Here is a 26,441-nt window from a genome sequence, read left to right as displayed (position 1 = left end):
ATGTTGATGCAGTCATGGATTTGTAGCATTCCTTAAGCCTTAAACTCTTTGAATTACAGCTCATTTGTAGTGAACGATAATTAATGCTCTTTTGTTCGCTTGTATTGCACCAGGTTTCTGAACTGATTAACAATACAATGATCGTTGAATGGGATATTCTGGCCTCCAATGGGATTATTCATGCTATTCAGAGTCCTTTGAAGGTACCTTTGCAGTATAATCAGGTTGGTTACCAGTTCTTTTTTCTTTCAGAAAGATCTCTTCAAAAAGATCTCTTTTGCATTCCTTTCTTCTGTGTTTTATGAATTAAGATCTGAACAGTATTCTACAAGTTGTACTGAGCTTTGTATATTATCAGTCCAAATTATTTTTTTTAATGGAAAATTATTCTTAGTCTATATCATTGAATATAAAGGTTAGCATCAGTTAGACACAGAGCTTTCCAGTTCCTTCTCCCTGTTCCCCAGGATGGTCGTGATCATAAGCTATCTAAAATGGCACCGTGCTGGTGATTTTTTCCCCAAGCAAAAGTAATCCTCTACTAATAAGTACTAATACTAATAAAATACATTTTTGGAGCAAAGGTAATACAATCAGAGGAAGAATCAGTCCTCCCTGAGCTCCTTATTGGTTCATAGGATTGTTTAAGATGCAACATAATTATGAAAGGAGGTGGTGATAACTGAAAAGTGAGAGTAGTTATGGAAATGGAGGAAGAGACTCCACCTTTTGGGGCATCAGACACCTCTTCCAAACATGACTAAATCTCATGAGATTACCAAATCTTGTATTAAGCATTAATTTATCACTCACCACAAATTTCACTGGTTTATTCCCAAGATTTCATGGAGTTTGATGAAAAATAGTATTAAAATGCTCAAATCCTGTGAGATCTACCATTTTAAAATAGTTTTGTTTTTATTTAACTTAGGGGGCCTCTGGGTACCACTTTAGGTACCACTTTAGGGTAGTGGATGCCAAGCTGATGTTCATAGAGGATGGAATAGATCTTTATTGATGGTGTTCCCATTCAGCTTGCTCTGCTGTTTTTATTACTTTTCTAAAAAGCTCACACATTCATTTCTTGAACTTTTAGGGACAAAGGAGCAATGTGTCACTAAGCACTGAAACATTCATCATCCCTATGACAGACTCTGTGTATTTCCTATAAAAATACAACATTGCACTTTAGAAAATAGTGCCTTTATAATTTAGCATCCTGGAACTGAATTATATTCTCAGGGCACATGTTTCCTTGCAGAAATAGCACACAATTAGACACAATGACACAATCCTTCAGGGACATTGTTACCAGTCTAAGTTAAACAGTATCTACAAATTAAGTCACATACAATTTCCCCCAAAGCCAGCAGAATCTCTCAGGTTGCTTTTTCACTCTAGCCAGTGTGAAACGTTAGTGGAGAAAAACAAAATAATAAAGAAGTATTCCAGTGGTGCAGGTTGTGAATAGACTATTTAAATTTATGTATATCTATTTAAATACAGTTATACAGAAAACCAAAGAGCCAAGTACAAAAATATCACAAGAAGCCTAGTTTTTATTTTGCTTTGTCTTTTTTTTTAATCTTAGCTATAATATTCGGAATGTTTGAAAAACACATTCTACATTCAAACAAAATCGGTAAAGTCTTCTTTTTCATATCAGGTTGTGCCTTGCAGATATTTTGCTCTCCTGAGCTACACTGGAATTTAGTTTGGAGGTCCTAAAATGTCATTTACAATAATATGATCTCATTAAGATTGGAATTAATCTTCAAGACAATGGCTTGGTAAAATACTTCAAGACAGCTCTTTCACTTAGGATACTCTGATATGAATTAAAAATAGCATTGCTTTTTGCAGGTTTTGAGTACCGTAAAATCATCTGCTGCTATGACAATTGGCATAAGCACTGTTGTTGCTATAGTTCTGTGTTGCGCAACTATTGCTGGATTGTCCTATTTCTGCCTCAAAAGGAGAAACCAACAACTCCACTTTCGCTATTTTAGGGTATGTAGAATCAAGTCTCAGCTTGTAACAATCAAACTACAGACTGGTATTCTTTCAACAGAACTCATGTAGAAAGAATTCTGTAATGTTTGTTGTAATTTCATTAGTGGTTATAGAACCACATCCAAATCAAATATCACAGTTGAAACTTTACTGTTATTTCAGCCTTCTCCAGCTATATGTCCTCCAGATCTGTTGGGCTGTAATGTCTGTAATTTCTCCCCGACATGAGCAAAAGTGAAAGATTATTAGTGTGGTCCAATGTCACTGAGAGTGACAGAGATTCCATATCTCCAGTTTCAAAACTACATTACTCATTCTTATCAATTTGAATTTTAGCTTTGGTATATATATAAATAGTCTTTATGTAGCTGATCTCAGAAAGCTAAGCAGGGTCAAACCGAGTTAGAACTTGGATGGAGGCCACTAGATGTTGGCTGGCCTGGAAAGTTGAGAAACAGGAAGGCAATAACAAACTGCCTCCATATTGTTGCCAAGGAAATGGTATATTTGTGTCCATTTCATCCCCAGGAGTCAAGCTTGGCTTGCAGGAGATTTTATTTAATAAGATAGTAATCGACTTTTTGAATTGGACTTTTCCAGCTAAAATCTCAGATTAGCTTTAAACTTGACTAAATCACTTTTCTCTCAGCTCTCTATTCAAGTTAGTTGAAACACGCTCTCTGATTTGTACTGTGTAGTTTGAAGAAGAGAGTCATGCTTCATTTGTTTGCTTGTAGGCTGAATTAGAGGGTGATGAACCTTCCTGGCAGGAGAGGAGCCCACACTTAGTATCCATTCCAAATCCTATTTATGGAGCAGATAGCTCAATCTATGAGCCATTTGAGGTAAGAGAACGGAAACATTAATGCAAAATGTTGCTGAGTATTTTCAGATGTCAATCTATAATGCATTTGTCATCTATATGCAACCAAAGCTACTTAAGAAGTAGGAATATGCAAATTGTTCCATACATTTGCATATTCCATACATTTGCACATCCATACACACAGTCTACTCTGTGCACAGAATGACTGCTTTTGACTTATTCCATTGTGGCCCCAAATCCATGGGCTTTATGTAATGGTTGCCTAATCCCAAATACTCAGTCTCACAAGCTTGGGCTTAAAGATAACTGATTTATTAAAGGAATAGTATGCAAATACAAAGAAAGCTGAGAATGAGCAAAAGCGCGCCAAATACAAACTTAAAAGCCTTGCCTTCAATCCAGTCCCGCCCCAAGCCCCATCAGCACGCACCCCCTCCCAGGTGCTAGGAACCGTTACACGCGCCTGGGAAAGTAACCTTGAATAGGATTGCAAACCCAAACATACATTCCAAAGTTCCAAAACAAAGCAGAGCGCAGGAATGGAAAAACCCAGAAATGAGCCAGGCGGGTATACACGGAAAACAGCTTGACATGTGAAACGTTACAATGTTAACAGAACATTGAAAGGGGGAAACATGACACTAAATCTAAAGCTTCGCATACAGTAAAGACAGCAAATGTACTCAGCAAAGACATGACACATCCTGTTGTGTTGTCTATTGAATCAGAACCTTTTGATTTCTTAATATGACTTAGATGAAGCTTTATGTTGTATGTCACAATATTGCAGGATTACAGTTGTAAAGGGTTCACAATTTTCTCTTGCACTGCAGTTGTTCATTTATACATACTACATCATGACTGAATTGTCTGGATACCAATATGAAATGTATTTGATTAGCTGACCATTTCTGTACCTTGGTTTCAGGAGTCTCTCCACAGAGAAGATTTTGTCGATACTGAAGACATTCTTGGACAATAATAATGTACTGCAATGCAATGGAAGAAAAATTCCAGAAGTTTTGATATTTTGAAGAAACATTTTATATACCTCAATTCTATTCTTTTTAAAGTTATGGGAAGGAATTATGATCCGAAGAGCTATTGGCGTTTGCAGTCACGTGAAGAATTTCCGATTTTTTTTTTTGTTTAGAATTCATTCTCTCATGCTGTATTGCCTCTTTTAGGGGCCTTCAGGAATACGTTCTGAGTATAACTGTAATATGAATAGAAAGAGCTTGAAAACATGTATCATGCACAGAATCCTTTCGATCCTCTCCATGAAACTTCAAGCATCTACTTAGGAATGACTCATGAATGTGTTTGGTAAATGGACACTGTGAGGAACACTGAGTGGGCCAATGAAATTTTTGTTCAGAGTTAATGATTGGATAAATTTACTCTGAAACTGCACTATTGAACTTTCTTTTGATATACAGTACTTTAATCTGCTAATGACTGTCAAAAATTGTTACCTGTAAACTGTAGACAGCACATATTTGTAATCCTCCTGAATTATAATGCACTGTTGTGTGTGTAAAAGAGACCTCACAAGCAAGTCTTAAGTTTTTCACTATTAGGTAAGTATGATTACTTCAGCATGCTACCAGTAAAGGTGCCAATTATCTGTATTTGCCTTATAATTAGTATTGATTCTTCTCCCTTCCCCTTGAAAAAGACTGAAATATATTAATATTAGGACTGTTCCATAATGAAACAATGTATTATTTTTGTAAAAAAAATAAATGGGGTTATACCTAGTAACCAAATGCAGCGATATCTCGCCCTTGCAACAACGAAGACTGTTACTCCTATCATGTGCTTGATGAACACTCCATTTAGACCAAGTATTGGAAATCATTCTTACACACACATTTCTGGAGAAGATAAACACAATACATTATTTTATTTTGTGGACAGACTCATGAATCAGAATCAACAACTGTACCCAATTCTGGAAAAAAAAAATCAAATTATTATCCATGTTTTTAAAAATCTATTTCCAAGCCATCTAGATTTTGCAGAGCAGCCTACTTTTAAAGGTAAGAGATGCTGACTCAGCCTATTTATAGTACCAAACACAACACAGGAAGTTAATTGGCATTTTAATGATTTCACATTTAAAACACAAACAAGTTGGGCCTCACAGTTATTTAAAAATGGCAGCTATTTTTCAGATAAATGTTTAGTCAGAGCTACAATATTGCACCATTTTGGTATCCCTGCTTCTTTGATTCACTCCAGTGCCTCTTTCATGATGCAGCTTCTTCTCAATATCCTTTTAGCGGCAAGATCTGGATATAGAAGTGGCTCATGAATGAAACATTTCACATGGATTAGCAAAGCTAAGAAAGTATTCCAGATGGAAGGGACAGGTATCTGCAGAGAAGGTTCCAGAGATACACCCCTAGTCATGGCAACATCTATGATCTTTCCCAATATAACACTTTTCTGTAGAACACACAATTGCAGAGAATCATCATAAACATTCCGATAAATATGGCGAATTAGGAATGTATGCTTATGTGCACAGTGGTTCTTTCCACTGAACAGACACTTCAAGGTGCAGAAGTCCTAAGTTGGGTAACCTTTTGGTGGCTCAACATCACAAACTAGGTAAGGTTTTTTTTTTTAAGTTAAACTGCTTCCTTGCAATTTTAATCTGATTCCTAAATCAAAACAACAGGAAACGATGACTTCAATTTTTAGCAATAATGGTCAGTGAGAGATTCCAAAGGTTTGTAAAAATAAACCCCAGGGGTCAGTTTTCCCCACAGAGATCTCCAAGTTGGTTTGAGGGGTGGGTAGAAGAGGAAAGTTGAAGAGAAAAGGGATGAGTAGCTCCAACACAAATAACCATTAGCATTCTTAGATGAATAATCTGTCAGTCTTAACATGATCCACGTGCTACAAGGTAATGCAGTCTTAGTCATCATTAAACAATAAAAGTTAAACTTTTCAGAGGTATGTATTCACCAGGACAGGAATGACAAAGATTTTTGTTTGTTTCATCTAAACTTCCTCAATCTAATGGTGATAATGACATGGCAGTCCTGGAAACAGGCGTGGCTGCTTTAATAAGTTGTGCACAGGAATTGCATTGGTGTTCCCACATGTGCTGAAGCACCTCTTCCAAATTGAACCTGAAGTACTGCACAGCCCTAACATAAATGTTATTACTCCTAAAATACAGTGTTTTTTCAATTGGGTATGAGCTCATTTATTAGATAATGCTTCAGAACTTTGACAAATAGGCAGAACTTGAAAAAAAATACTGTGAAAGAGTACAGTACACAAAATCTGGTTTCCTGTTTGTAATCATCTAGCATCCAGGAGACCACACAATGTGACCCTAGCATGAAATCACAAACTACAAACATAGTAACTACTCAGAAAGACTTCTTTGGTATCTTGTTAGAACATTCAAGCTTTCTTCAATTCCTTGAAAGCTGTCTTTAGTGGGAATCTAAATAGTTCTAACAACAATCTGAGTAGCTTCAGTCAGTGTTCATTATTTATAGGTATAACCTGCATTTCAGCAGCATTATAGAACCTAACAAACAAAAACCAACCCAAAACAAAAGTTCATAAAGCCAGCTTTAAATGAGAGTCTCCAACAGAAGGACATTCCATACTTAATATGTACTGATGTCTGACTGTGATTCAGTGATGGTCCTGATTGGCAATAGTTCACGATCAAATGCAGAAAAAATAGAATAGCCCACGACACTGAGATCTAAGATGTAAGCCATTTATGGGTTAAAAAAAGAGCATTGCTGAACTAAGTTCAGAAGGTCAGAGTAAGTCCATGCAAATTCTGGTGCACAGAATAATGTAGTTTTGATGATTTACCATTCCTAAGAGACTGCTAATTTTGTACTAGCTAAAGCCTCTGACTTGTCTTCTAATGGCAGTTTTACCTCTTACTTAGATATGCAGGCTGCATGTGATAGGAGAAAAATCCTTTCCATTACAAGAAGGTTGGGTAATGGCTCTAGCAATCACTATTTTAATCTTTTATTATCCTAGTCATGCATACAGTATTTAGAGGACAATTCATATGTAGGTTAATCTGTAACAACTATTTGTGCTTAGATGTCTAAAAATTCTTAATATAAATGCAGTTGGTAAATTAGCATCTTAAGAAATTGGTTATTTAACTAAAGATAACTTATTCATATACATGAAAAACTGCTTTTTTGTATATTAAGTAGGGCCGATTTAACATATACATTGTCTGATAAATTCAGCATCAAATGATGGCTTGAATTTGTAAATGAGCCATTACATACTTAATGTCATATCAACTGCTGTTATTACCATATAGTAAATCCAAGTGAGGTCACTTCACATATGAATGAGTGTGGTTTAATGGCATATCCATTTTATATAGTACTGTATCATGCAGTTCTTCAGAAATACATCAGTTAGTATCTTGAAATTTGTAATTGAATGTGAACTGATTGGTGAAATGAATAGGAACTATTTAAATTTCCATCTCCTGTACTGTACAGCTGATGTAGCAAGGAAGCTGAATTTTGAGTGTGTGCTGTTCTAAAGAGGATATATTTATATATATATTTATAACCTCTCTGCCAGTATTACTATAGCTCAACTAAAGTTCATCTAAATGTAAAACCCTTCTGAACAGATAAAGACAGCAGTGTAGCACATCCAAATTCTTAAAATATTAGTTGCTGCTCCTCATGTTTCCTAGGAGCTGCAGACTAGAGTTTAAAGGCAGAATCTGTACACAGGAGGAACTTACAGACACAAAATTTAAAACTTATTCTTAGAGAATGATCAAGTATGGTTCGCATATTTTACCATCAGGATTTCAGATATAAAATTTGTGCCACCTTTCCATTCATTTATCTGAGGTACCTTTCTATTAGGAAGTTCTGAGAAGAGAAGTACAGCAATAGTCACATGGTAGCAGCAGGCCCCTTCAAAAACAAAGCTGTGATTTTACTATGCATATCGTGATCCCTTTTATCGAATATGCACCATTTCTTCTAAGAATGGAGTCTTCATGCAACCTGTGCAGAGCTGATCCATCCAGAGGGGAGCTTCGTGCTGAAGAGGCGTTCGGCGAGGATAAAAGGTAAAATTCACATCATAATTCAGTAGGCAACTGATGGACGCCATGTAAATATCAGAAAAACGAATCAGTCTTCGAGAAAAGTAGGTTGGATTGTGGAAGGTTCGAAAGATGCTACCAAACTGGGGGTTAAACAGGTTCTTTGTAAGTGACCTGAAAGGAAAGAAGTTGGTATAATGGAATTATATAGAAACCCTGGGAAAGGAAGAGAAAAGAATACAGCACATTTACTAATATTATGGAAGCATTCAACAATGGGCCACCTCATTCTGCTACCCCAGGAAGACAAGGAATGTGTAGCCTAAATGTTTGTCTCTAGTTTTGGTCCTACAGTCTGCCAGTTCCATCCCAAAGGTCAATGATTTTTTTTTCTTTCTGTCTGGGAAAACTGATTCTCCTTTAGAGCCATGAGGAAAGAAAAAGATGGGACAATAGTAAAGAGATCAGTGAAGTATAAAGACATTTTAAAATGTTGAGAGAAAACATGATTCTGGAGAAAGCAAGCAAACAAAAATCAGCTATAAGGGAAAGTAAAACCAAAGAAATAAAAGAGGTAAAAAGCAAATCTTCATCAAGGGCAAAAATCAGAAATCTGGAAGTTCCAACCCTGGGCAATACTTTTGTCTTACCTGCCTTGGAAAGAAAGATATAGCTAACTCATCACTGAAGACCAAACCACTCCAAAGCAGAATTTAATATTTTGGCTAACAAATGTGCTAATTTAAGGGAGCAGCAGGCATCCTCTTTTAACCTGGTTAGTGCTTGCTCTGTGTCTTCTTCAGATAATATGACTGAAGACTTGATATGAAATGGCTACCTATATGCCAACAAACTTATTCAAAAGCAGCAAATTTATTGACAGATTGATTAAATTCATAAAGCTGGCCCATGCACAATTTGTGATTCTGGGTGGAGTACAGTAAAAAAGAAATACAAAACCAGTATAGTAAAATATGATCCACGCATAGCTGAGGCTGAAAAAGCGAACACTTGTTCTCAGAACCAGCTCATCTAGCATCTTAATCCACTGCATCAAAGAAAAGACAGGGCTTTGCAGTTCTATGGAATTATAAGTAGGTCAGGGCCACCAAAAGTTCAGGGGAAAGTTTGCTCCAAAGGGCACTCATGACAACAGAGAAGACACATCTCCTAGACACCATTAGATGGCACTGCTTCAAAGACGGGACCTGGAGCATGCCCATTCTGTGCAACCATGTGGGATGGGCATAAGTAATCAGGAATTAGGAGGTTCTACAAAAAATATAGGCCTGAGCCATGCAGGCTTTTACAGGTGATAACCAGAACTCTGCCAGGAACTAGTGCAGCCTGTGGAATATAACTTGGGCATATTGAAGTGTATCTACTACTGCCACTGCATTCTGCACTAGTTGCAACTTCAAGGTGGTCCAAAGGCAGTCCCAGGTAGAGCGCATTGCAGAAATCCAGGAGGTAACTAAGGTGTGAAGGGCCTCCTGATCCAGAACTAGGACCATTTGGTGCACAAATGGAGTTGTATGAAGATCCCCCTGGCTATGAGTGCCACACAGTCCTCAAGCAGGATCCATGAGTTCAGGGGGACTCCCAAATCATGCACTGGCTCTGAGTGGGGGAGTACAGCCCTACCTAGAACCAAAGATGGAAACCTGCCAAATCCAGATCCTGGGAGCCCAAAAGCCTACAGCCCCTCAGTCGTGCAAGGGTTAAATTGAAGCCTCTGCTTCCATATCCAGGCCCTCACAGCCCACAGACACTGGAAAAGAACTAAGGCAGCCTCATTTGGACAAATTGTTCATATTGGGCCACGAGAGTTTCCACAACCTAAAAATATTTTGCATGGCACAACTGGTTCCTAATTAAGAAGTTGTATGTTACTTAAAACAGAAAATTATGTTTGCAATTTGTAAAGTGTACCATTCTTAGAATATTTCACAAAGAAAAGAAATCATGATCAAGATAGCTCACCTAATTTCCTGTCGCTCTTTCATCCACTCCAGAAGCACTTGCTTAGATTCTGCATCTTGATACATCTAAAATTAAAACAGAAAATTAAAGCAAAAGACCAATGACTGAACATGCTGTTTCTAAAGATGAACTTTCTGTCAGGGAAAATACATATTCCAATATTTGCAGGTAATATTTCAGTCTCCAAAGAATACAATACAACCAAGAAAGCATATCTAGGAACTGTGCTTAATTGAGCTGAAGGAAATGATAACCATGCCAGTGATGCATGTGTTACTACTTATTCCAGCCTAGTCTATTTTACCTGCATTCTCTCCAGAAGTCCTGTAAGAGCTTGCTGCCAGGTCAAAGAGTGCATGTACTGTTCTGTATTAATGATTCGTATTTCTGTTTCTAACTCTGGAACAATGGCACCTGTCCTCCAACCATGACGCAGCATGAGGTCCTTAAAAAGAAGGTGAGAAAGGCAGTTGAGCGGCTGGCTAACTTAGGATCCCATGAGTCAGCCTTACAGAGGAAGCCCTCCATAACCCATTTATATGCAGCTTCCCTTGCAGAATGATGCAGTCAAGATCATGAAGGGGAAAAAAGATGCATTTTCATCCAGTTTACAAAAATACCTCTGCCCGCTCATTTGGGGCACTGCTTTCTTGTCCAACGCAATCAGAAAGATAGTTGTTTATAAGTCTGTTGTGATGTGAATACAACTTGGAAGAACAGTAAGGCTTTTGCTGTTTCCCTACGTTACTAGCCTGGTTTAGGATCATAATCATACAGCAAATTTAGACTTCGAACCAGGAATGACCCTCCAGGGCAAGAATGCATTGCCCCTGATACTTAAAAAAAAATCTAATTCCTAAGAATTGCAAATATTACATATTTCCTCATTTTTCATTTAATCTTTATTTTCCCTTCCCATTTTCATAATCTACAGAGAAAAAGCCCTAATAATCCATAATGTTTAAAAGCTTTACTATTCTTTGAGAACGCAAAGTTCTTAAAAGTAAAAAACAATCTGGTGGAAGGGTGGTTGTAGCTTAATAGTATTAACAGAATGTTCTGCAGAAATGCCTGATGTTTTATTGTACTATTTATAAAGCAGCATCAAAGGAAAATTAGTTAACCAGGCACGATAATGAAATAGGTTCGTGGAAAAGGGTGTCTGCAGCCAAACAGATCTTGTCTAGCCTGACATTTCAAGTGGTTAACTTCCCAAGGCCTGTTTTTTTTTTCCTTGTTTGAGTAGAGAAAATATGTCTTGCCCAAAGGAAACTTCAAGGTTGTTTCCATAAAACACAATATATGCCAAAAATTGACGCCAGATACGCTAAGAAAAGACAATGTTATCATTGAATAAGAAATTAAATAAAGCAGTACTCTGAAGAGATTTCGTAATAGTGGCTTCAGTCCCAAGAAAGAAGTGCAGGTAGCTGTAGAAACCACCTGCAGTACATGACATGAATGCAGCCGCCTGAAGTGTCAAGCAGCAGGCTGGAGCCCTTCGGATCTATGTGTACAATCCAGTACTTATAGTCCCGTACAGTTCGGTCAGGTGCAAGCTCACAAAGATCAAGTCTCACTGCATCCAGTGGAACTCATTTCTGACTGAACTAGCATAGCTATGGGCTGCCCATTACAAGTGACCGCTGCGGCAGAGATCCAAACTCTTCCTGGTTTAAACGGATACTGTATGTTCAAAACACTGAGACTCTAGGTCCCAAACTCAGCTAATGGTGAACTGCTTGTGCACATGGCTTTTTTCTCTTTTCTTTCTCAGCTGCAGCAGCCTTCATTTACATACCCCCAGCCTACCTCCCAAACTAAAAACAACAGTAAGGAATGCTGTAGTACTGCTATCATAAGAGATGAGTGTTGGATTTTTGTTGTTTAGTCATTCAGTCGCTTCCGACTCTTCGTGACTTCATGGACCAGCCCACGCCAGAGCTTCCTGTCGGTCGTCAACACCCGCAACTCCCCCAGGGATGAGTCCGTCACCTCTGGAATATCATCCATCCACCTTGCCCTTGGTCGGCCCCTCTTCCTTTTGCCCTCCACTCTCCCTAGCATCAGCATCTTCTCCAGGGTGTCCTGTCTTCTCATTATGTGGCCAAAGTATTTTAGTTTTGCCTTTAATATCATTCCCTCAAGTGAGCAGTCTTTGAGCTAGCTGCGTCATCACGTCTGGGGCTAGTTGAACTCATCCTCTGTTCCTCCCCAGTAGCATTTTGACCATCTTCCGACCTGGGGGTCTCATCTTCCGATGATATACCGACACATCTCTGGTTGTACTGATCCATTTCATTTTCACGGCAAGAATACTGGGGTGGGTTGCCATTACCTTCCCTAGGGATCGCATTTAGTCTGACCTCTCTGTCATGACCTTCCCGTCTTGGGTGGCCCTTCACGGTTTAGCTCATGGCATCATTGAGGTGCTCAAGCTCCAGCACCACGGCAAGGTAATGATCCTTTGCTGAAGGAGTGCTGGATACCAGAACAAAATATTTCATTTCCACACTGTACCCTGAACTGTCTGTAAATCAACTTTCCATTTATATATGAGGGTGACTCTTGGCACAGGGCTTGATGAGGGTGAATCTTGGTATTGGGGGAGAAATGTTTGCCTTCTCAGATAAATTCAGCTTTGTAAATCAGACAGACTGACAGACAACACAGTTTTAAGTATGAGTTTAAAATAAAGTTATTACATACATGTGGTTAAGGAAAAAAAGAAACGTATTTTTTTAAAAAAAGGTGTTACTTGTGGGCTTGACATGGGAAAGGTGTTCAAAAGAACATAATCTGGGCAAATAAATCTTTTAAACTCTATTTTGTTGTTTTAATGTGATTTAACATGTTTTGAACACTGCAAAATCACAAGCCCTAAGACTTGGATATTTTCCATAATATATCTTAACACAAACAATGCTGATTAATTCAATGAACACAAAACCAGCCCTCTGTGTCTCTGTAGCAGGCACAGGACATTAAGTGACATTGACGTCAGCCAATGCAAAAAAGTCTGCAGGACTTACTGCAAGGTCACTGTACAAATGGTCACCAAAATAAAGGACCTTGGACCCACGCCAGCCTGTTAGCCGCAGAAAATCAAACAGATTGCCCTGAAATGTAGAAAGAAAAAAAAAGTGAGAATAAACCAAATATCCAGTTCCTTTTCTGCAAGCGAAAACATTGCATGCTTGGCTTAAATAGGTCAAGAAAATACGTCTCTTAGCACTTTGATTTTTCTACAAAGCAAAGGAAAAATATTTCTTCATCACCAACTGCTTATTTAAAAATGGCTATGGACAGAGGCTTAAGGAGTTCTCACGGGAACTTGAGTCAAATTAGAGAAAATGGTAATTCCTTAAAGCCAAATTTATAATCCTATCATTTGTACAAATGATTAACTTACTGTATTTTTTTCTTACACACACACTATTAGATTCTAGATCAATTTATTATAGCCATAATGGGAAAGCTTTAAATTCACCCCAATCACAATGATTTTGTAAATTAAGCCATGGCTTTTCAGTAAATAAACAACTGTGATAGTTTGTCACATACTGAATTTGGGCTGAAATGTTATTCTTGAATCTAGGTCCATACCTCAAAGCAAGGATTTTCAAAGCACAATATAAATATTTTGTAAGGATTGCTGCAGACCCCTTATTTCATGGTTCAACTTTTCTGTGTACTTTGACTGAACTAACATTGACCTTTCAACAAACATTCAAACAGCACAACAGTTTTTTCCTCCACTGAGTCCTAATTAAAAATTGGAAACCAAGTCAAGTTGCCTCTTTTATTGTTACTGACGTGACATATTCAACACATTGAACATATGCCTGCAACTATCATGGTTCATGCTTGAAGCTCTCTGTCTCTGTTTAACTCTCTCACCAGAAGATGTTTTTATGCTTGATACAAAACAGAGAACTGTTACTCCACTTTCAGTGGAAATGTTAACCAGACATACTACCATTGTCCCTTTGTCCCAGGGATTTAAAGATTTTAACTTGTTGACATCCACATCAGAGTCTTATTTACAGACTATTAAGAACAAATATAAGAATACAGGCCAAAATAATTTCCAAAGTGAAAATCTTCTGCATATGTATAAGATCACATGTGGTATGAATCCATAAAGTAGCTTCTGTTTTCCCAACCTCATTCCCAGAACATTCCATTAGCAAATACGTCATTTGTTCATATTTTGCCTTTATTATATATCTGAATAATGTTATAGTCATTGGCCTGGATCTGACACAAGCTTCCCATGGAAAGAGGATCTTCATCCAGCCATGGAAGGCTTCTGATTCAATGGGATTCCACTAACAGAAGCCAAAGAAGGCAGACTTTGTTAATCAACCCTCTCTGAATCCTGTGCTGTCCAAAACCTTGATTCAGGGTTGGAGACTCTCCAACAGTCAAAGAGATGACTGTAAAGGAAATGTACATGGACTTCCTCATTTTTTTCACCGATGGAAAATTCTGAGCATATCTCTGTTAATGTGGGTGACTCTTGCCGGCTGAATAAAAGCAGGATCCAAACCCATTCAATCAGCATAAAATCGCTAAGCCCAAAATTATATTCTTTGTTTCAGCAATAAAATGTTCCCAGCGTTTGGTTTAAACTAGTGTTCTATCTCAAAATCAGTCCTGAAGTTCATGGGTCCTTGTTCATGAGCCTTGCGGATTACTAAGAAATTTTCATTATCAACTTCCAGGGAATAACAATTTCTCACCCCCTCTCAGGATTATACTAATTCCTGGGAGAGAGAAAATAGGAAATGGACTACCTAGGCTACAAAGAGAACATAAAACAACACTTTCTTTTTGAGGGAAAACAATGGAGACAGAATAATTTTAAAATACAGGGGGGTGAATATGAATGAGAAGAACAGTTAAGCGTCAAGCACAGACTACACATACTTAGCTTTTGTCATATCTGTATCTCAGATATTCAAACTGGGAGATGCTAACAATTTAAAAGAAAGAACACATGGAATAAAGTAGAACATTAAGCTAATAGAAAGTAAAGCAACAAAGATGTTCATGGTTGCCCTCATATACGAAGTTAACTCCAGAAACACAACATTATTAAACACATCATGAAGTGAAGAGAAATTACTAAGTAATTTTACCTGTTTATAGATTTTCCCCTTTTCCAGTTTGTTTATTTTGTCCCAGTGAAGAGAACCTTCCTCATCCATTTTTCTGAAAGGTCTTCAAAAAGTCAAAACATTGAAATTATAGGCTTCATTACAAAAACATTATAAGAAAAGCTTTTAAACTGCAAATGAAAAGAGTTTCAAGTGCATGACTTTAGCTAATAAAATGATACATAAAATAAAATAATAAAAATAAAATAGAAAGACTTGTACTGGGATTATTACCACATAAACTAAAAATGTGTTAATAATTGTTGTACATATCTTATATCCCCATCTTCTAGCCCCTGGAGCTTGCCACAAAGCAGTGTTTCTCAACCTCAGCAACTTTAGCATGTGTGGCTTCATCTTCATCTGCACGTCGCAGGTTGGGAAGGGTGTGAGGGGGTGCATGAGAGGCATGGGTTGGGGAAGGTGTGCAAGGAAGTCCACAAGAGGCATGGCATGGGTCGGGGAGGGTGTGTGAAGGTGTGAGAGAAGGTTGGGGAGGATGCGTGAGGTGCGGTGTGGGTTAGGGAGGGTGCGCAGGGGTGTGTGGGAGGCGTGGTAAGGGTCAGGGAGGGTGGCCGATGTGTGAGCACTGAGTGATTGGTGGAGGGTTCGTAGATAGGGGAGACTTACCCCCACGACTTGCGACCTTTCCTGCTGGCTTCCCCACTGACTTTCTGGGGAAGCTGGCAGGAAAGACTGCAAATGGGAATCATGTGAGTGCATGACCACAGGGGTGCTAGGATGGCCGGAACTCTGAGGACCGGTCATAACCATCATTCATTCAGCAGCACTGTAACTTCAAAAGGTTGCTGAATGAATGTTTGTAGGTCGAGGACTACCTGTATGGCCCTGGGGCACCAAGAGTTAGTCCACTCTTAGTTTACTTAATGTCACAATACTTTGTTTCAAGCATGAAATTTCTCAAAATGAGTTTCTGAGGCCTAAATGAGAAACAAAATGCTTTAAACATTTTGGAAGTGGATCAAGCTCAAAACAGTTCTTGAACAGTTTTCTTTCAACCTTGAAACACTTCCCCAATGTGCCAAATGGCCCATTTTGTGCTCAAAACAGCAGTTCCACACCCAAAGCAATATTTTGTGAAATTTTACACTCAAAAGGTTTTGCATATCCTTGCACACTATGAATTTCTGAAAAAGGAGGTACTGTGTATGTTAATTTCCATACATATACACACATCCATCCCAACAGGAAGAATGAATAAGTGGACATATGAATGAATGGTAGCCAGAATAGCTTGAGTTTTCTGTAGATAAACTTTTCCATTCATTGTCTGTCATTATATAGGGTAATAAAGACCCAACATTCTTCACATGAGGCTTAGAAACAATTTCATATGCTTACGCATAATCTGGAAGAAAGCTTTAGCAAAAGAAGTGTGACTGACCTGGCAAGATTTTGATTATACAGAATAACTTGGCATCTACTCCTGTAAAATCATATCAGTTGCACAATTAATTCCTCCCTCCCACACATGGTGTTAGGATAGGTGACCATGACATGGCATCATGATATGCGACATTTTGGGACCTGTTGTTTGAAATGCAGCTAATTATGCATGGCAGAAGAGAATATGTATTTGCCATTTTGGTGGGAATTGTATAGTTAAATATTATGCGTAGATTGCTAAGTAACATAATACAACCAATAAACTTACTTTCGTTTATCAGTAAAGAAACTGGGCTTATCTGCTTGCACAATGACCATGTCAAAAAGGTCCTGCCAGTTTTTGCCAACCATGTATTTCATCCCTTTATCACTATAGGCAAAACAGAGGAAAAAATGTAAGTAACTTCAGTGTTTGCTTTCTTAAGCAAAAAACTAGCTACTCTCAAAGTTTCTTCACACAGTATTTCTGATTATATGAGTCATTTAGTACACCGACCAAGGAGTACAGTTCCTAGCCAGCTTTGATAGCTTGTGGGAATATGTGGCTTTTCATCAACTTGGGGATTGGTGGAGAATGACGCCATTCTCCCGGATTAGAGCAAAAATCAGTTACCACTAGTGATTTTCTACCATGCAGCCAGGATTTGCTATCAATCCCTCAATTAGAAGCAGTGACTAACATGCATTTTTCACATTATGAATAACAAAGCCAACAACAACCCTGAGACTCTTGTAGGAATTAGTTCACTAGTGCCCTTAGCAGCCAATCTGTGGGATTATGGACAACTGAGGAATGCAAGCACTCAACAAATACAAAGTGACTTTTATATTTGACGCATGTATGGACTTGTCCTATCACCAAATAAAATAAATATGGCTTTTATGGCTCCAAACACTTTGGTCCAATAACATTTACTGATAACATTAATGCACATATGTTTTATATTTCTCAACTTACCTATTTTACAATTGTTCCAAAATCTCTAAGGATGTGAGATCACATTACCTTATGAGAAGTAGGACAGCTAGCTATTCCAGAATATCAGAGGCCTAAGAATCTTCTAGATTACTGACAGCTGTCTCCATTTTTTTACAAATTGAGACTTTAATTAGAGGGAAGGCTAGATGGGATATGGAAAACACACAGAGATTTCCCCACATGGCCTTAGCATGCTACAGTGCTGAATGTTTGGGAAGTAAAGGATTCTACCTTATCATTTTTAATGTATATCTTTACAATTGTGAGAATTAGACTTTAAGACAGGATTGCATGAAAAATTTTTACAGTATTAATAGGTCAACAAATCATATGATGCCATAAAGATAAGCTGTCTTTACTGAACATTTTCTGTCCTCATATTTATATCTACACATGACTGATCATTTCATCAAGATGCATGCAAGTTAATACTTACACAAAACTGAAAGGACTGTTTGTGATGAGAAAGAGTTTTTTATTGTTGTTAACCAATCTGTTTAAGACAGCATACGTTTCATCTCCATGAAGAATATATTTTTCTGCAAGGAACAGATGAAGCTGAGCATAATATAATATAATATAATACAATTGTATATCACAATGGAAAAAGATATAATTTAGTTACATTTCACCTGGTGATATGAAATAATTAATCTACAGAAGGTTTGAGAGTTCTCCAGAGAAGGAAGGAAGGATAGGACCAAGATTTCTTCCCCTCTCTAAGCCTCTGCCCTCAACTCACATCTCTTTTGCTAAGCAGAAAGTGACAATTACTTGATGTTTCTGCATGGATAAAGCAATTGTGGGCAGGGTAAGAATGAAATTTCAGTCACTGACATAATCCAGATTCTAAAGTACTACATGTGGGATGAGGCAATCCATCTCTTGGACTAGATTTAGTGGCTCACATCTGATCTGAAGCATAGGCAGGGATCCAATGGGTGCAGGACCTTTCCAATCTTCAATGTCCAAACCAATTATGGTTAAAAAATATTACCCATACAGTTATTGGATGAAGGGTTTTTTAAATACATAGATTGCGGTGGTGCAGTAATTCTGATGAAAGAAACCCTTCTTTCTCTGACTTATGTAACTGTTTCTGGAAAGATGTTAACAAACTGTTACATGGAGGCATCTTTGTGACCTCATGTACGAATGATAATGAGTATATACAAGTACGCAGAAAGGAAGGATTTTTTTGTTTTGTCTCTACCTTTTGCTGGGATACAGATCTGGATGGTTAACCATAAGACAATGTGCCTAAAGGTTCACCACCCTGACCAAAAACCATTACATCCCAGTGCCTATCATTCATAATGTTTAAAAGTTAGGCCTCCACTGACCCATGTCCTTTTCAATCCATTTGTACATCATTCCTTTCACATGGACATCTTTAATGGCATCCTAAAATAGGAAAGAGTAATTAGGTATTAGTTTTAAAACCTGGTGTTGCTTGTTGATGCAACACTACCAAAAAGATCAGTTCAACAAGAGTTTAAGAAATAGAACAGAGGATTTGTGATTAGGCACTAGACCTGTTCTTCTAATATAGTTCAGTGAATTTATAGACTTTGTGAGGTCAGCCAATGAGACAAAACCTCAGATAATGAACTCTTTCCATGTCACTGAAGAGACAAAGGTGTTAGTTTTATAACTGGCTAGGTGCTGAAGAATTTCAGTTTGTAGGACCAGCTTTTCCTGCAGCAATGGCTTTGCTTTACTGAGTCAAGAAATCATTAGAACTGGATTAACAAGAAAAAGCACAAAATACATCTTCTCCTATAGCCGTGAAAGTAATTCCTTAGTGCCTTACTTTATTGAGTTGCATCTCTCTGCTTCCCAAGAGATGAAACATTCAGAAAACTTCTACAACCAATACCCCATTCACTGACAATATAAATGCTTTTATTTCCGAAAGAACAGAAACCCAACCTCTTGGCTCACAATATAAGCAAAATACCAGGGAGACTATCGTAGTTTTGCAGAAGCGCAGTTCTGGAGACAAATACACTACGAATATTGCACAGGTGCAGCAGCGAAAGATATACCACTATCAGTTATGCCTCTGCACAGATTCAGGCAGCTAGTGTCCAGTGGGACAAGAGAGAAATGAGATAACATTAGGCAAATATCAACATTACACTGCTTCTTCCAGGGTAGCCTCTCTAATACAAAATGTGGAGTGTCAACTTAGGGCCCAAACTCATGCACCTCCCCTAACTGGGAAGGGACTACAGCTCAATGATGTGCTGCAGGCTTCATACACATAAGGTGCCAGGTATAATCCCTGAAGGTGGGGAAGAGGTGTTGTGTTGTTTATTCGTTCAGTCGCTTCTGACTCTTCGTGACTTCATGGACGAGCCCACGCCAGAGCTTCCTGTCAGTCGTCAACACCCCCAGCTCCGTCAGGGACGAGTCCGTCACCTCTAGAATATCATCCGTCCACCTTGCCCTTGGTCGGCCCCTCTTCCTTTTGCCCTCCACTCTCCCCAGCATCAGCATCTTCTCCAGGGTGTCCTGTCTTCTCATTATGTGGTCAAAGTACTTCAGTTTTGCCTTTAATATCATTCCCTCAAGTGAGCAGTCTGGCTTTATTTCCTGGAGGATGGACTGGTTTGATCTTCTTGCAGTCCAAGGCACTCTCAGAATTTTCCTCCAACACCACAGTTCCAGAGCATCGATCTTCCTTCACTCAGCCTTCCTCATGGTCCAGCTCTCGCAGCCATATGTTACTACGGGGAATACCATTGCTTTAACTATGCGGACCTTTGTTGTCAGTGTGATGTCTCTGCTCTTAACTATTTTATCGAGATTTGTCATTGCTCTTCTCCCAAGGATTAAGCGTCTTCTGATTTCCTGACTGCAGTCAGCATCTGCAGTAATCTTCGCACCTAGAAATGCAAAGTCTTTCACTGCTTCTACATTTTCTCCCTCTATTTGCCAGTTATCAATCAGGCTGGTTGCCATAATCTTGGTTTTTTTGAGGTTTAGCTGCAAGCCAGCTTTTGCACTTTCTTCTTTCACCTTCATCATAAGGCTCCTCAGTTCCTCTTCGCTTTCAGCCATCAAAGTGGTATCATCTGCATATCTGAGATTGTTAATGTTTCTTCCAGCAATTTTAACTCCAGCCTTGGATTCCTCAAGCCCAGCATGTCACATGATGTGTTCTGCATACAAGTTGAATAGACAGGGTGAGAGTATACAGCCCTGCCATACTCCAGTGAAGAGGGGAAGAGGTACCAGTGATCAAAGAAAACAGTGATCTGAAATCTGGCCCAATTCAAGACAACAATCCCTGTGATCTAAATACCCTTTCTATGCCACAAGGTTTATTTATATCATGTACTTTGCAAAAAAGTCTGGCTCTTATGTACCAATGAATGTGTTAAAAAAGCAACAGATAGCACCTCACTTAATAACATCAAGTTGCCAAGCCAAGAAGTTGGCTACTAAATGTTGGTATCACCCCATAGTTTGGAAGATCAGTATCACAGCATTACAATTTTTAAAAACATGTATTTTAAAATATTTACTATTTTGTTTTTATGTCCATATCACACAAAAACCATGCAAACATGCCCATGGTTTGAAAAGCTTGTGGATCCCAGCCATAGCTTTTAAAGTTTAAGGTCAGTTGTACAGCCCCAATCTATTTATGCAGCTCATGAGAATCAATGGCATCACTAGACTAGTGATGTTAATCTAGTTTAATCTAGTATTGTACAGCATACTGGAGTATGATTTACAGTAGCAAGACCTGCTAGCAAATGGAACAAACAATCCTCTAAAATTAGCTTTTTTCTACAGAAAGAAATCTTATGTAAAGCCTTTAAATATATAGTTGCCACATTAACAGAAAAGGAAATAGGAAACTTTCCAGAAGTAATTTTGGTTCTGTGAATAATTCTTAAATTGTGATTTCTGTAAGCATTGCCATTATGTAATAGGTCATGCATTATATTTCATGCCAATTAAAAAAAAGCTGTGGTTGTTTTTAATAACTGTTATCAAGTGTATATATTATACCTGATGTTTACATGAAGCAAAATTCACATCAGGTAGAGAAAACTTGAACTGATTATTTTCCTTTATGTTCTAGACGAGTTATACTTACGCTTATGTCCTTGAAAAGATGAACCTGGTCATACTCAATATTATGAGTCATGAAATAGTCAGTCACTGATGAAAGTAGGGTCATTTCAGGAAGAGAGAAGATGTCCATAAATTGTTTAATTGATGGACCCTACTCAGAAGAAAAAAAATATTATTACTGTAAAAAACAGATGTTGAATGTGGTGTGGACAACAGAACATATTGCTATTAAAGATAATGCTCTCTCATGTAAAATTAGAGTATGAATACCACATTACTTTTTTCCAGATGAACAAAAGATACTCTGACTTTGTTGTTCATTTAGAATCAGCCCCTGCAGCATTTCATTCAAAAGAATTTAAATAAGCCATGCTTATAAAAGACTCAGAAAATTAGATAACACAAGTATGAGATGCTTTTGATCATACAGTACTGGAAACTTAACACACATTTTTCTATTAGAATTATAAAATAGTTTCAAAACTCTTCTTTGTTCCAGCAGGACTAAGGATCGATATAAAGAAAATGTGATTTGCATCTGCATTAGATTGCTGTCAATAACTATGAGACAGTATATCAAACATGTCCAGAAAGCTCTTTACTAAATTGTAGAAAACATTTAAATGCCTATAAATGTTAGTTCCCAGCCTCTTTATTCAGAGTTGACGCTAGGACAATTGCAATGTAAAAAGCATGTTCCCAGGGACGTTTCCTTTTTGCTATATAAAATAATTTAAAATTATATCTAGCATTGTGCAAGAAATGAAAAACACATTTGGTTTGGAATGCAGAACAAATCAGCCCCTTCAAAATATTCCACCAACCTTTCTGGCTGGCTATTTTCCAATGGAGCAAAAAATAGCTCAACTTTTCCATGTTCCAATGGAATGAAACTCAAAACATTTTGAGGTCTGGCCAGAGAACAAAGTGGGAACTTGGAAAAAATGCCTTGCCTTTTCACCTTCAAAGGACAAGAATAGGTGAGGTGGTAGTTCTTACTGACTTCTGTCAGCCATTCAGCTAACAGAAAACTTGACCAATGGATTTTTAAAAATTATTTTTAAACATTAAAGTATAAAGCATTTGAAACAGCAATTGAAACTATTTAGAAATGGTATCAGAATCCAGAATTCCTTGGATTCTCAATAGTCTTTTCAATTGTTTAAATAAACCCGGAGCTGCTCAGAGTCAGGCTGTTCAGCTTGACAGGAAAAACTACCAATTAACAGAGCACAGCTAGATAAGAATTTTTAGTACATGCTAGGATGAAGCTAGATGTTTGTCCTGTCAATATGAGAACACAATTCCTTCTTACATCCTCTGTGATTTAAATCCCAAGTTTCTTTTTCCTGCCTTTCCCATGCTTAACAGATATCCTGCTTTATGTTTCTCAGGCTGGGCTGCTGACATAACGGACATACTTGCTCTGGGAAACTCTAGCTCCCTATTTCATTCCCACATTCAGCCAGCACATTAACAAGACAAAAGTACTAATGGCATCCCTGTTGTATTTTTTTCCCCCCAGCCAAAAGGTGCTGCTAATTAAGAAAATAAACATACCAGTCAGCCAGCCACTCTCCCATTCTTACAGTTTTAATCTTGAGACAGTAATTGCAAGTGTTCTGAGCTCAGAACAAACTTGGCACTTTCCAACATATCACTTCAAGTTCCCTTGTTCTTGTTCTATGACTTTTTACTGGGTTGCTGTTTTTTCCAAACTTTTTCCAGCCCAGCAAATCCAGCTATAGGATCATTCATGTTGAAACTATATAAATGCAAATGCAACTAATACAGAGTTGATTTGCTTGTTTAGTTGAGCTTTGGGGGGAGGTATATGCATACTTTTACATGCTGTTATTGACCTGCTGGATTTGGACTGGTTTGCTGGGTTTTGGGGGGTGCACTCTGAGTATGTTCATGTATCCTGTTGATGAGTCCCCAGCGTGTATTTAAAACTGCTAAGACTCTGTGCTGGTTTGTGACTTTGCTGCTGAGCTTTGTGCATGATTGCTTTTTGCCTAATATTTAGGTGGCCTGCGTCTACCTGATTCATGCTTTCCCACTTGTGCTGAAAGCCAAATGCTAGTTGTGTTGACAGATGTATATCCAGTTTGCGGGTAGCTACCAAAGCCTGGCTTTACATTTTCTTTTCAAATACTATGAATTGTCTGCAAATCCTTGAACTTGTCTAAGGAGCTGGCCAAAGAAAACAGGGAGAAAAGAACATTTGGTGTCCGTAGACAATCTCTGTGTTGCATGCAGCTTAATGCAAAAATTAATAAACCAATAAAACATTACATCTCAGCCTTTATTTATTTATCTATCTATCAAATTTGTCACCCTTTCACAAAGTACATTCATACAAAATACCTACCACCCAACAATTCATATTTATTCACACAATTTAACATTCTGCCATGATGAAATATTTGGGCAGGCAAACATTAAACATGTTTGCCTGCCCAAAGATTTTACCATGGCTTTTATCATGTAATCATCCTGCCTCTTTCACAGGATTTTAGAGGAGCATTTCAGATTATTGTCTTGCATTTGGACAGCTCCTTTTTTTCTATTGCTTTCTCCGTCCTTTTTTTTTTCCAGGAAGGGAGGAGGGAGGGAAAGAGGGAAGATGGCACAGTGTATTTAATAACACCATAAGCTTTCTGTCCAGAAGCACCCCTTATCCTGAATTAAACAATAAAGCTATGGCTCTGTAAACTACAGGTATCTCTGTATGTATGCAGAATATCACATACACCCTGCAACCCAAAACTTGGCAGATCAGAATGCTATTTATAAAGGGTGGATCCGGTTAAAATATGGAGACATCCTGATGATACTGGGTAATTTCCAAGTCCAGGTTCATAGACCAAATGATCATATGTGCCTACAGAAAGTTCAAGGACAGCAGGAGCATGTGTTATTTTATTAAACAGCAAGAAATTAAAAAGTAACTCATCAGTCCAACTTTACACATCTGAACTGTGTGTAACAATGAGCCAGTGAAAGAGTCAACTGAATTATTTTGGATATATTTGTTGTAAAAAGGAAAACTTCCTATATTAAATTAAATCTGAGATTATGATAAAAGGAGAAAAAGAGATCATATTTCATATAGAGGAGACAGCCAGAGTACTTTGCCATTGACAGTAAATCCTTCATGGTCTGTTGTCTTCCTAACTGCTCTCTAACCCACAACAGAACAAGTGATGTAAATGAAACCGAAACTATTACTTTCTTCCCACTATTGAGTAGTGCCAACAAAAAATAACAGCTGTATTGATCCTTTAATACTAATGAACCTAAACAATGAAATTGGAGAAAAATTATGTCAGTGAAGCCTTGTACAGGACATAACCTGGCATCCCGCAGGTTTATGGATCTTCAGTGGAAGAATCAGAGTAGAAAGACTTAATCCTAGACCTAATGCTTGAAAGCCACAATGGCAGCAAAGCATTTATGTGGTTGTTGTATGATCATGATTATTTTCAAAAGGAATAAACAAAACACAAAGACGTGGTCTTTTATGTCAGATTTTTCATATTTACACTGAAGCAACAATTACCTATTGGTGAGCCTGGACTTTTTAAGAAAAACTTTACTGAGGTTTGTGTTACAAAATGGAAAAGACTCACTGTAAACAATAAACGATAGTTATTGATCTGCCTTTGTACAGAGCATGGAGGAATAATAACTACTGTTTATTCTAGAAAAAAATCAACAGGTAGAATTTGAATACATTGATTTGGTCATTTTTAAATTCTAGCTAAATATGTTTGTAACTAGTACTGCTGGTACTACTTTTCTCTATACTAGGAAGATGTCATTGACATTTTTCTTTCCTATTAAATTTCTGGTATTTCCTATTAAATTTCTTACCAGATTCATCTGATAAGATGAATTGATTAAATTTTTCAACATTTAATTTAATTCATTTAAATCTATAAAATTCTCATAAAGAAGATTTACTTTACCTTGCCATAAAAATCACTCATCTGATATAATGGGATATGTTGAGTTCCACCATACATTTCAATAACCTCTTCATCAGGCACCGGATTTAGCCCCCTAAAAACAAGTTACAAGAATTCAGTCAGGTAGATATTAAAACTTAGTGGATACCTATGCTTATATTATGTAAACTCTTGGGGTTTTTTGCTTTTTAAGAGAGTTGTATTATCAGAGTCAAAAACACCTCAAAAGAAGGCAATGGCAAATAATGTATGCAACACTGCCAATAAAACAACATGTTCATGAAGTCACAAGATGTTGAGTTTGACTCAAAGGAGAATTTACCTTTATGTGCAGAATTTGAAGAGAAACTGTACAAGTGAATTGACATAACTTGGCTCTTATCAAGATATTAATGAAGGCTGATGGTAATCTTTTTGCTTAAGATTCAGCACTGTCCCACTGACCTAAGTCACTTTCTATATTATCAGTTAAAGAAGCAGTACAATTTCTATTTCATCTTAAATTGAACTTATAAACTCAAGGTATCTGAAGCAAAGCAGACAGCCAACATAGAGAGCCAGAGAATTTAAATATTCCATAATTATAACAAAAGTTGCCTATACAAAAATGTCTCTAAAATGTACGAAGAAATACATAAAATAAATGTATCAGATAAAAGAGGGATTGTAATTTTTCTCTACTGAGTCAATTTCTGACCAAATCAGAAAGGCAGAATAGGGCAACATTTAGTTGAGGGAGGAGGAGACCATTACTGATATGCAGTTGCATTAGCAAACAGTGCTTCATGACTTTCTATTTCTCCCTTGTTCAGAGTTAGTGTTTCTTAAACTTTTTTCTCTCAGGAACCCTTCCCACTTTTAAAAATTATGGAGGACCCCAAAAAAGCTTTTGTTTGTATAATCAATATTTGTTTGTTGTTTATTC

General features: G+C 37.6%; 2 protein-coding genes across 2 annotated transcripts in view; one reads left to right on the top strand and one right to left on the bottom strand.

Annotated features, from left to right (window-relative positions):
- The window catches only part of STAB1 (stabilin 1), a 105,589-nt gene extending 100,975 nt beyond the window's left edge, over window positions 1–4,614 (top strand). The window contains exons 66-69 of the mRNA XM_063292860.1: window positions 114–224; window positions 1,864–2,010; window positions 2,751–2,858; window positions 3,768–4,614. Coding sequence (XP_063148930.1) covers window positions 114–224; window positions 1,864–2,010; window positions 2,751–2,858; window positions 3,768–3,821 — 420 coding nt within the window. The 3' untranslated portion in view covers window positions 3,822–4,614. The remainder of the gene's footprint in view (window positions 1–113; window positions 225–1,863; window positions 2,011–2,750; window positions 2,859–3,767) is intronic.
- Window positions 4,615–5,477: 863 nt separating this feature from the next.
- The window catches only part of NT5DC2 (5'-nucleotidase domain containing 2), a 32,316-nt gene continuing 11,352 nt past the window's right edge, over window positions 5,478–26,441 (bottom strand). The window contains exons 5-14 of the mRNA XM_063291898.1: window positions 25,517–25,610; window positions 21,565–21,693; window positions 18,794–18,854; window positions 17,887–17,989; window positions 16,740–16,841; window positions 15,047–15,128; window positions 12,935–13,021; window positions 10,207–10,347; window positions 9,903–9,967; window positions 5,478–8,093 (exon numbers count right to left, since the gene is read on the bottom strand). Coding sequence (XP_063147968.1) covers window positions 7,832–8,093; window positions 9,903–9,967; window positions 10,207–10,347; window positions 12,935–13,021; window positions 15,047–15,128; window positions 16,740–16,841; window positions 17,887–17,989; window positions 18,794–18,854; window positions 21,565–21,693; window positions 25,517–25,610 — 1,126 coding nt within the window. The 3' untranslated portion in view covers window positions 5,478–7,831. The remainder of the gene's footprint in view (window positions 8,094–9,902; window positions 9,968–10,206; window positions 10,348–12,934; window positions 13,022–15,046; window positions 15,129–16,739; window positions 16,842–17,886; window positions 17,990–18,793; window positions 18,855–21,564; window positions 21,694–25,516; window positions 25,611–26,441) is intronic.

Source organism: Candoia aspera, chromosome 2, assembly GCF_035149785.1.
Source record: "Candoia aspera isolate rCanAsp1 chromosome 2, rCanAsp1.hap2, whole genome shotgun sequence".
NCBI lineage: Eukaryota > Metazoa > Chordata > Lepidosauria > Squamata > Boidae > Candoia > Candoia aspera.
The sequence above is the reverse complement of the archived record's forward strand: the minus strand, read 5'-3'. Positions and strand labels throughout refer to the sequence as shown.